General features: G+C 34.2%; 1 protein-coding gene across 1 annotated transcript; it reads right to left on the reverse strand.

Annotated features, from left to right (window-relative positions):
• Positions 1-5,957: 5,957 nt before the first annotated feature.
• Positions 5,958-6,947, reverse strand: LOC100924859 (olfactory receptor 14I1-like). The gene has a single exon (XM_003774005.1). The coding sequence runs from the start codon at positions 6,945-6,947 to the stop codon at positions 5,958-5,960; it is 990 nt and encodes a 329-aa protein (XP_003774053.1).
• Between the last annotated feature and the right edge of the window lie 5,157 nt (positions 6,948-12,104).

The following is a 12,104-nucleotide window of genomic DNA, read 5'->3' on the forward strand; positions in this document are numbered from 1 at the left end:
CTTTTTTTTTCATATTCTTTCCCAAACTTAATAGAATAATTACTGCATGAGAGCAGTAACCATGTTTCTGACTTAAAGAGAACCCACTGAAATAAACTTCCAGTTCTTATCCCTTCCTTGTTCTCATTCCAATCTGTCCTTCACTCAGCTATCATCTTGTTCTTACTGAGGCACAGATTGGATCATGTTAAATATTCCTGTTTAATAAACTTAAGTAAATGATGCCTCAAATATGCCCTCTTCATATAGCCAAAAAAGTATGGTAGATTCCCTTCATTGCTCCCAAACTACTAATTTCATTTTGCTAGTACTTGCATGCATTTATATATACACGCACATGCAAAGGTGTGCATATATATATGTATATGTGTATATGATATGCCACAGTTCCCTTTTAATGTCCTGACCCAGTTTCTCCATTGTCCTATTTAGTTACTCTGCCTCAGGTTATGACCTTTCCCCGTTAATGTTTGATGAGATAAAGGCTTTATATCTTTAGGTTATAATCGTTCCTTCTTAATGTTTGACAGGATAAAGGTTTATCCATTTTAGATATTACTAGAATATCAGTAACTTCTCCAATACCTCCCTCCATTGTGTCATCCTAGGTGCCTCCCCCCATCAGGTTATCCCTATCTAGGTACCTCCCCCATTATGTCATTGTTCTTGTTATCCTATACAAATCTTGCTGTCCCAATATTCAGGGCTGGATTCTTTGAATGATAGTCTCATCCAGCCCTGGGACCAAGATCCATTTGGTCCCAGTATCTCTTCATTTAATAAACTATTAAATTGGTCTCTAATCTCTGTCTTGCTCAGTTTCTCCAGCATTACATTTTGGAGGTCCCAGCGAGATACTGGGAACTGAGAACAGGACTAGGGGTTAGAGATATTTCAAGTCTCCACTTTGGGCCTGGAAACAGTTAGGGTTTTCTCTTTCTTGGAAAAGGCTAACCCTCTGGATTCCTTCAGAGGCTCCAGGTGGGGCCACACCTGACAGTGGACACTTTCACTTCTGCCAGGAGAGAGAAAGTCCAATCTGATTTATTTTTGTCTGTCTGTGTTAGCACCTGGATTCTCAGAATATTAGAATGCTGACGGAATGGTGGGCATTGAATTCTGAGAAGGTTATTATTCGGGACGCTGGTTAATACCTTCTGGTTTTGTGTCTCCTAGATACCTGGTCTGATATTTGCTTGTGCTAACACTTGGGTTCCCAGAATAACAGGACACCTGACAGGTGTTAATATTCTGAGAGGTAATGTCGAACTGGATGCAATTGGCACTACCTGACTGTCTCCTAAGACACATCTGGTTCTGTGTGCCAGTTGGCACAACTCTGGGCATTCCAGAGTATAAATCTGGGTGTCTTTTTAAAACACCATTTGGCTCTGGTTTTGATGTCAGTGTCTTACTGAATGTTGTAATTGTGCAGTCTAGGTATGTTCTGTGTTCTGTGTGATTTGTTTGTCTGTTTTGTTAATTTTAAGAGTGCTGTTAAATTTAAGAACAATGATCAAATTTGGGAATTGGTTATTTCAATACTGAACTCCAGCTGGAGAAAACATTTGATTAGGAATTTTAAGATGATTCTAAATTTGGGAAATAAATTTTACTGTTGCCTATGCAGGCTAGAATTAGTTATCTTTAAGTATAAGATCTTAAAAGAACAATAGCTTAAACTTATAAGCATTGCAAATTTAGACAATTTAGTAATGTATTATATGATCATCTATTCTTTTACCTCTGTTTATTGCACTCCTGAGGCCAATCCATTTTAGGAAATTTCATTCTGTTTCTACTTATGCAAGAAAATTCATAAGCATTGCTTCTAGCCTATATTGTAATCATTCTTGAAAACAAGACCTTAATTAGATACTTAGTCTCTTTAGTGTAGGGAACATTTCCTGTGTCTATTGATCATTCTAATCAAAATGGCCTTCAGCAGTTTTTCTTAGTTTTCTGCACAAATTGAACATTCCTTCCTATTTTTTTAATTCCAATTTATCTAACAAGTTCTCTTTCAGCATATTTAGAATGGTACCCCTGTTCTAGAATAAGCTAGGTGGTGGAGTAGAGTGCTAAACCTACAATCAGGAAGATTAAATTCAAATTAAGTTTTGGACTCTTACTTAAGCTTTTACTTTGGGTTAGTTATTACATCTCTGTCTACCTTACTTTCTACATTCATAAATCAGGATAATAACTGTACCTACATGCTACACTAGATGCTACACTAGGTACTGTTCCTACATGTACCTACATACCTTTCTTTCTTTCTTTTTAACCTTTCTTTTTTCTTTTCTTCTTTTCTCTCTCTCTCTCTTTCTTTTTTCTTTTTATCATGAACATTTATATAGTATCTATATTAGATACATAATTAATATTGGTTGGCTTGATTTGGCTAGATGTGTATACTTGCTTGAAAAACTGCTTTCCCAAACTAATTTACATCCTCTCTCTCCTTCCCACTGACAGCCTTCTATGGCTTCCTTGACACTTCTTGGAGACCATTTGAGCACACACCCAATCTGTACTCAGAAAGGAGAAGTTGGGCTCCTATTATGTTCTCACCTTCTCAATGATGAGGCTCATGTTGATGGTGAATGGATGCCCATCAATTGGAGAATGGCTGAGTAAATTGTGGTATATGAATGTTATGGAATATTATTGTTCTGTAAGAAGTGATCAGCAGGATGAATACAGAGAGGCCTGAGGAGACTTACATGAATTGATGTTAAGTGAAATGAGCAGAACCAGGAGATCATTATACACTTCAACAACAATACTGTATGAGGATGTATTCTGATGGAAGTGGATACTTTCGATAAAGAGAAGATCTAATTCAGTTCTAATTGATCAGTTATGGACAGAATCGGCTACACTCAGAGAAGGAACATTGGGAAACGAATGTGGACTACTTGCATTTTTGTTTTTCATCCAAGGTTATTTTTACCTTCTGAATCCAATTCTTCTTGTGCAGAGAACTGTATGGATCTGCACACAAATATTGTATCTAGGATATACTTTAACATATTTAATATGTATAAGACTGCCTGCCATTTAGGGGAGAGTGTGGAGGGAAGGAAGGAAAAAAGTTGGAACAAAAGTGAGTGCAAGGGACAATGTTGTAAAAAATTACCCATGCATCTGTTCTGTCAATAAAAAGATATAATTTAAAAAATAAAATTCAACTTAAACCCCACTTTCTACAATAAACCTTTGCCAATTTTCTCCCCCTATATCTTGGTCAATTGTCAGTATATGTATATACTGTCGCTTTGTTTCTTACACAGAATATATCTTATACCAACCAGTTTTATTCTCATATTGTCTTCATTAGAATATTAGCTCATTGAGTTCTCTGCTTTGTATTTCTTTCTAGTTTCAGAACTTTTTACAATATTTGGCAGAAAGGAAAAACTTAATAAATGTGATTAAACCAATTTAAGCTATGTTGTCATATTTATTATGGAAATTGATATAAAATCCAAGGAAATGCAATGGAAGGAAGGAGCTAATTTATGGTGGCCTATTAATGCTGGAAATATGACTTCACATTTTATTCTAAAAACAAGAGGAAAACATTAAAGATTTTTAACAGGGGCATGAAAACATCTTATCTGTGTTTTAGATGTACAAATTTAGTAGCCATGTGGTAGGTGGATTGGAGAATGCAGATATTGGAGATAAGCAAAAACTAGAAGGTTAGTGATTGCAAGGAAAGGGTGGTGGATATTATTTACAATGCATAGAACAAAGTCCCTAGAGTCACTTACTAATGTGACACTAGGCAAATCATTTAACCTATATTTGACTCAACTATAAAATGCTCATAAGAGCATCTACACTGCCCAAGGTTGTTAAGAAGATCAAATGAGATAATATTTATATTTAGCCAGTACCTGGCACATAGTAGGTGCTATAGATGATCCTATGATGATGATGTTCAATGTGAAATTGATTTTGAAAGGAGACAAAAGTGATAAAATGATACATGTTTCTTGAAAATAATATTAGCAAGAATTTTCCAGTTGATTACATAGTGGGGATTGAGGGCAATAGAAGAGTCAAGTTTATAAATTAGAGTGACTTCAAAGATGGTGGTGATAGCCAAAAAAATGGAAGCTTTAGAAGGAGAGATGGGTTAGGAAGAGAATATAATCTGCGGATATGACAACACTGCCAAAGAAGGTGGTCCAGAAGAACTAACTCTTAATGATCATATGAATAATCTCAACTCCCTCTCCTGGAGAGTTCCTTTTAATTTATTATGTTTACATCTCTGACTCTATTTACATTGTAGCATATTTATCTTGTGGCCAGTTACAATTGTTATTTCATATCAAACAAAATAATGTCAAGAATTGCATTATCTGACAGATGTTTAAGAAAAGCTGAGAATCAGCTTCAAATTGATGATAGGTAAAACATGGACATGGACGAAATCACCAAAAAAGAAGAATAAGAAAATAGTGCTGAGGACAGATTTCAGCACATCTTATACCCTGCCCTTTTTTGGATAGTACCATTCATTTCATTTAGGAAGAAGGAAAGGAAGCTAATAAATAGTACATATAAATAGAATTTAAAGAATTAGGAGACTTGAGATAATAAATTATGACTGAAACCAAGTGAGATTATTTTTTTTTCTTTTCTGTGCATCTTAGTTCTTCCTCTTCTTTTTGGTACACTATTTGTATTTCTTTTTTGTTGCTGATTATGTAAGAAATTCATTGCTTAGTATAGTTCCTGACATAGAGTAGGTACTTAATCAGCATTTATTGATTAATAGATTGATTGAATTTTTTCCTCTCTGTTCCTGTTTTAAAAGATGAATCCCACTTTTTAGGGATTTTTTCTTTTCTTTCAACTTCTTCTCAATAGATATCTGGTCCAGTGCCTTATGAAAAGTCCCATATGTGTATGTGTATGTGTTGTTGTTGTTGTTGTTTTTAGAAATTTGTTGAAAGATCCTTGAATGGAATGACACTATACCTTATTGTTAGATGAGATTAAAATATATCCTTCTCCTCCTTCCTCGAATGTATTACCTGTGTGATTAAATTAAAAGGGGAAATACATGAAAACATCCTAAGATTCTAAAGTGAGTCTCAATGTATGTAAGTATATAATAAAATATGTCCTTAACCCATGTCACAAGGTGCCCAAAGATTATGGGGTTACAGAGAACAAATCCATTTCCTTGGGAACTCAAAGGGTCAGTATCTTTTCTTGGATCTTGCTCATACACCAGAATATTTCTATGGGAATATCCAAAATAAGGTTTCACATTAGTTCATGTCAATAGCACTTACTCAAACATTGAAGAGAAACTCCAGATACAGGAAATTAGAGGCCTTTAATTCCACCATCACAGAAAATGCATACATTGCAAAAGACTTGGGTGAGGCCCAAAAATACAGAAGCAAATATTGTCCAAATAACAAATAATATTATGCTGGGTTCATCATTTTTCACTTCTTTCACCCTCTTTCTCTCAAAAGCAAAGACATTGGGGAAAAATTCAATATTCTTCCAGGTTTAGCTCAAACCTACACCAATATAGCAATTCAAAATGCTATTAAGATTGGGAAATTCCAGATTTGTTGATCATTCTTTCAATTAGCAAAGATTCAGTTCTTCACTGCTGAGTTTTAGTGATTACTGCCCAGCAGATTTCCTATTTTCCCTATTCTTTTAACCATTCAAAGTACACTCTGAGGCACATCTTCAGCCAAACCTGATTGGTCTGAATAGAGAGGCCAAGAATGAGTGCTAAGCCATCATTCAGAGAAGCTGGGTCAGTAGTTATTAAATGGAAAGATCATCCCTGGTTTACATTAATTATATCATGAAGTGTTATTTATTTGTAGACAAAATATTAAACTATTAAGGTTACTTTTAAGCTACTTATTTTGTTATATTGAGCATGCAATACCTATTCATACATTCTCTTACTTAACAATTGCTTCAAACTTACACATTTCCTTCTTGGGAAAAATGGTAGTTTTGATTATCTTACTCAATGCAATCTTGATTTTCATGTTCCTCAGACTATAAATAATAGGATTCATAAATGGAGGCAATATTGTGTAAGTCACTGAAATCAAAAGATTCTGCACTGGGGAAGTGTCTGTTATAGGTCCAAAAATAGTGACCATGCCAGCAAGAAGGAATAAGAGCAGTATAATCAGTTGAGGTGAACAGGTAGACAAAGCTTTGTAGCGCCCTTCCTCAGAGGGCATTTTAAATACAGTGGAGAAGATATAAGTGTAGGATACAATTAAAAAGCCAAAGCAGATTAAAACTAAACCTGAACTGGCGACAAGTAGTACATACTCAGTATCACGAACCTCAGGAGATGAGACCTTCAAGACATGAGGGATGTCACAAAAAAACTGATGGATCATATTGGATCCCGAGAAAGGCAAACGGAACATGTTTCCTGCGTGTAGAGCTGAATAGATGAACGAACAAACCCATGAACCAGCTGCGGCCCAAAGACAGCGTAATGGTGTCATGGTGACCCCATAGTGCAAGGGATGGCAAATGGCCACAAAGCGGTCATAGGACATCGCCACAAGTAAAGCAAATTCTATAGCTGCAAAGAAGAGAAAGAAGAAAACCTGAGCAGCACAGCCCAGGACAGAAATGGCTTGATTGCCTGTCAATGAATTTACAATGAATTTGGGAAGAGTGACTGAGATGCAGCCAAGATCTGACAGGGAAAGGTTGCTCAGAAAAAAATACATTGGTGAGTGAAGTTGTGGGTCAGTGACAATGGCAGTGATAGTGAGGAGATTTCCCATTACAGCTGCAATGTATATGAGCAAGAAAAGAATAGCATGCAAGACCTGCAGCTCTCGGATACTGGAAAACTCCATAAGGAAGAATTCCATGATGATGGTACAATTGCTCTTGTCGTCCAGGATCATATAACTCATCTTGTAACAATATCAATAGAGGATGCCAAATTCTAGAAAGAGAGCATAGAAGCACTTTATTACACAGAAAATCCAGGAACTTCAATCTATTCCTACTCATCATGTTAGAAAGACAATTAGACCATTTAAAAAATACTGTATGTGACAATTCTCCTATAATCACATTTAATCCAAAAAGTGAAAATATTTTCCTCACTGTGCCAACTGGATCTTTTTTGATTGATTTGCTCAATAGAATCTCTATTCCTGACCTGTCGTATGCATGTGCACGCACAGACACACATACACACCACTACAATACCTAAATTTATTCTCCTTGCAAGATACTAGCATAATCTGATACAAAACTTGGGTTCGTATACAGAGATCCACATAAAAATAGATGATAGATAGACAGATGGATGGATGACAGACAATTTAGTGTTTACTTTTTATCACTAGACACATTGTGTTGGCTGTAACTTTAGTTTTCAATCAGATTTCAGTCTCCTTGACACTATTACTGCACATATGCATTTCCATTATATATGTCAAAGCTCTAGTGTCTGTTTCAGCCTCTTAGAAGAGATTTCAGCAAAATCTCTACTGAAAGAGCAGAAGATTCTTAACACATGACTTAAAAATTGCTGAAGCCCTGACAGAAGTGAGTTAGAGGGAACTTTTAAATTGAATCCAGAATTATATACTCAGAGTTGCATGGGAAATTAGAGGTCCTGGGCACAACTCTCTTGATTAAAAGACAGCATAGAGAGGTACAGAAACATCTTGGGTTGGTACAAGTAACGTGTTGCAAAACCAGCTTGTAATCTCAGATCTTCAGAAAGCAAATGTAGACCTCTTTCCTTTTGAACTACTCAAGGGTGTTGCCATAACTAATTACTTTAAATCCTTTTGCTTTTCTCTTGAGAATAATTAGAATAGGGGACAATGTCCCCAGGAAAAGCAAGCAAAAATCTTTGCAGTCTTTAAGAAGTTGTATTCTTCTGAATTATTTTAGTTATTTATTATTGTAGCAAGAAAAAAATCATCACTGTTTAAATGTGGTTTTAATAGCATATTCCATTGTCCTCTATGTAATCTCTAAAGATATGTTGTAAAGACATTTGTTTCCAATTGATTTACAATATTGCTATCTCAAATCTACATTCATCACCTTCATCTTATAATTGAATTAATCAATTTTAGTGTATTAATTCTTCAAAGTATCACTGATTAGCACATGATTACTAGGATAGAATTTTTCCTATCTTACTTTAACAATTTGGATTATTTAGTTTATTTCCCCCTATTTTTGGAACATGTGATTTTTGGTGACAAGGAATATATAAATATATATTCAAATCAAAAAGTCAAAAGTGCAATGTATTATAAAAAGAGAGATAATGTTTGATTGTCCCTTATCACTTATAATGGAAATCATTGTCTGCTTCTTTGGATATATAGATAAGTAGATAGATAGATAGATAGATAGATAGATGGATGGATGCATGGATAGATGGATGAACGGATAGATACTTAATATATTATATGTATTCTCTAATAATTTAATGAAATCTGTGTTTTTATCAAAGTAAGAACATATCAGGAAAGAAAGTCTCTCCTGCAACTTCAGGTCTTAATGACCTCAAACTCTGGAAAGTAAAGTAATTTGGGGAGAGGCACAATAAAACAGTTTCTCACACTTTGAAGTTGAATCCAAATTTTTCAGACAAGGTCATTCCTGTAACTAATTTCATGTTTCCTGTTAAATGTCAGTGATAGTGATAATATTTATACTACAAAAATACCACTTACTATATTTGCACAAAATACAATCATAAAAATTTATACTTTTCAAAATATGTTCTCCAAAGAAATTCATTCACTGCATACTTACCAAAAGGGTGAAAATGGATTTTATCCCACTTGTATAAAAATGTGTACAGTTTATCCCAACCTACACATCTGAAGTCACCTGAATTATAGGTGATGTCTGTTCATGTGGGATAGAACAATGATAATAAGCAATAATTACCTGGTACTCTTTTGCAAAATATATCCACGAAGATCATATTCTCCATTTAAACTCTGTGAGATGTTCCAAGTATTATACTCATGTTACAGGTGAGAAATTAAAGTGCAGAATAGTTAAATTATATCTTTAGTTACACAGTTACTCTGCAGTGGTTTTCAAACTTTTGTTGTCAATATCCCTTTATACAAAAATTCTTGAGAATCTGTCTGAAAAATTATTTATTTGGATTATGTTTGTGGACATTTACCATATTAAAAATAAAAAGTAATTTTGAAGTTGTAGACCTTCTGAAAGACTTTCTAAGACCCCAAAATTCTTTGGATAATACTTTGAATATCTTTAGAGGAAGGATTTAAGCTACAGTCTTTCTTAAATCAAGTCTGCCATAACATAATGACTCTCTCTAAAAGGTAATTCCTTGGGCAGAGTTCAAGCCTTATCCTTCTAAGATCCACTTGATTAATTAAACAAATTGGCCATTCTGAAATGAAATATCAAGCAAAACAATACCTGAATGAAGAGTTGTAGCATTTCTCATTGATAAAGTTCATGTTGATTGCTTTTCTTTATCAAATAATAGATGCTTGGCAGTATCCAAAGGGTATCTCCATCTTCACTGAATTGATTTTGTTCTCATTTGTAGTTTCAGAGGGCAAAAGGACCCAAGTCCTTGCCATGTGGGGTTATAGGATTTGCTAAAAATACTTGATGAATATAATGTGAGTGGAAATACACTGCACAATGTCTTTTGCAGAAATGCTTCCTGAAGCCACCAGCAGAGCCAAGGTTATAATCTCATTTTATTAGTCACAGATTCTCTGGACTTTCCCTTGAGTATAATTAGTTGAGATAGAAGTCCTTTTATTAATAACATGGAGAAAGGTGTTCACTCTTATTAGGACTTCTGTAATCCATGAGGATCTTCCATGTAGCCTTCAATCTGGTCCAAAATGAAAGGGCATTTAACTTGGTTTCTTTTAAATGTATTTTTAGAGGAATAACTGATCATCCTGAGGAAAGAAATATTGAGTCTACAGATATATGCATGTCTGTCTCTCTACTTTTCAAATATGCATCTATCTATATATTTATATGCATTAATATATATCAACATATAATATATTCTACATATAATTAATATTGCATATAATAATTATTATAAATATTATAATAATATACATATTTCTTTTATGTACAGAAAAATTATGGCCTTTCAGGAAAAAACTTAGATTAGGATTGTTTTAAGAAGATACTAGATACTGAAGTCATTTCTCAAACTAAACTACCAAGCATTCCAAATCTACTGCAGAGATCACATTTTTTTGGAATGAGGACAGTATCAAATGACCAAATGTATGCTTTCCAAAAAAAAAAAATATATATTATTTTATGGAGAACTCATACAACACAAGTGCTCACAAGGCGGTCAATAAAAGCCATAGAAGGACACTTTCAAGTTCTCTCTTAAAACCTTTAGAATTGATTTTATGACATGGGAGACCCTGGCCCAGGACCACCCAGTTTGGTGCCCTCATCATAGTTGCTGCACTCTATGAGCAAAGCATAATTAAATTAGCTCAGAAGAAACTCAAAATATGCAAAGTTAGTCAATTCAATCATTCAACATCTTTAATGGATTGGAGATCCCTTGATTAGTCATATTCCAAACTAGATTTCTTTATCGCAACAGCTCTTGATACATAGTCATAGATAGAGGAGATATTCCATAAAAGTTTTATTGATTGACATTCTGAGAGCTTTTCCATATTTTGCCTTTTACCATTCATAAGCTACCATGGAAAAATGAAGATACTTCTCCATGATTTTCTAAGTGGTTCATCATTGAAAGAAAATTTATTTTGAGACCCAGTCTTTAGCACTGAGAAAATTCAGCACTGGGTTAATGTATATAAAATGGTATAGTTGTTAGAATGAATAAAAAGCAAAGCAAAACAAACAAAACAAATCAAGCCAATAAAGATAATGATATAGTATTCATGTGGTAACCAGAGATACTATAAATACTCTCAAATAAATTCTCCATTAAAGATTCAAAATCTCTAACAAAAAATGGAATGAAAATGTGGCAAAGTAAAAAATGATGGTGTCCACAGTCATAACAGCTGGAAATTGAAATATATATATAAAAAATAGATTGATGATGGTGGTGATTTTCCTCTTTTTCTTAATGTCAATAGCTTATTAAAGCTAAAGCATGAGAAAAATTAAATTGTTTACCTAGAAAGCACCTTGACAATCTCACAATTGAATTGAGAAGAGGAATATTTCAGAGAATATATACAATGCAAACTCTGGGAAATCATGCTGTTTGCTGAAAAGGGCAGGAAAAGCTACCTGCTGGATACACAAGGGACCCTGGACTCAAAGACAAGGGTTAGAATTGCACAGGAAGCTTGCAACAGCATCACCATTACCTGAGAAGCAGAGCTCAATCATAAAAGTAAAAAAATAGGAAATACCAAAAGGAAAGGAAAAAATTAGCAAGAAACAGAACAGAATCTTGATCATAGAAAACTACTATTGTAACAGGGAAGACCAAAATACCAGCTCAGCTGAGGACAAAAGATCCATGGAGGAAATGTCAAAGGGAATTATAAATTGGTCTCAAACCCAAAGAGACATCTTAGAATTGCTCATAAAAGAATTTAAAAGGCAAATAAGTGAGGTAGAAAAAAATAAGAAAATAAATGAGAACTATGCAAGAGAAAGCCAATAGCTTGGGAAAAGAAGGGGGGGAATTGACAGAAGAAAATACCTCCTTAAAAATACAATTGGCCAAAAGCAAACACACACACACACACACACACACACACGAAAACAAGGCCTTCAAAATTAGAATTAACCAAATGGAAAAAGAGATGTAAAAGCTAACTGAAGAAACTCATATATGAAAAACTTTAACAGAGCAAATGGCATCAAATGACTCTATGACACAGCAAAAATCAGCTAAACAAAGTTAAAAGAATGAAAAAATGGAAGAAAAGGTGAAATTTCTCATTGGAGAAATAGCCAACCTGGAAAATATATCTAGAAGAGATATTTTTAAATTTTATTTTAAAATTTTAAAATTATTGATCTACTGAAGGCACTAACCCAAAAAAGAGCCTAAATAGCATTCTTCA

Source organism: Sarcophilus harrisii, chromosome 6 (genome assembly GCF_902635505.1).
Source record: "Sarcophilus harrisii chromosome 6, mSarHar1.11, whole genome shotgun sequence".
Classification (NCBI taxonomy): Eukaryota; Metazoa; Chordata; class Mammalia; order Dasyuromorphia; family Dasyuridae; genus Sarcophilus; species Sarcophilus harrisii.

Excerpts from the sequence above, each read along its gene's own strand:
- LOC100924859 (XM_003774005.1), bottom strand. The coding sequence starts at position 6,947 with ATGAGTTATATGATCCTGGACGACAAGAGCAATTGTACCATCATCATG.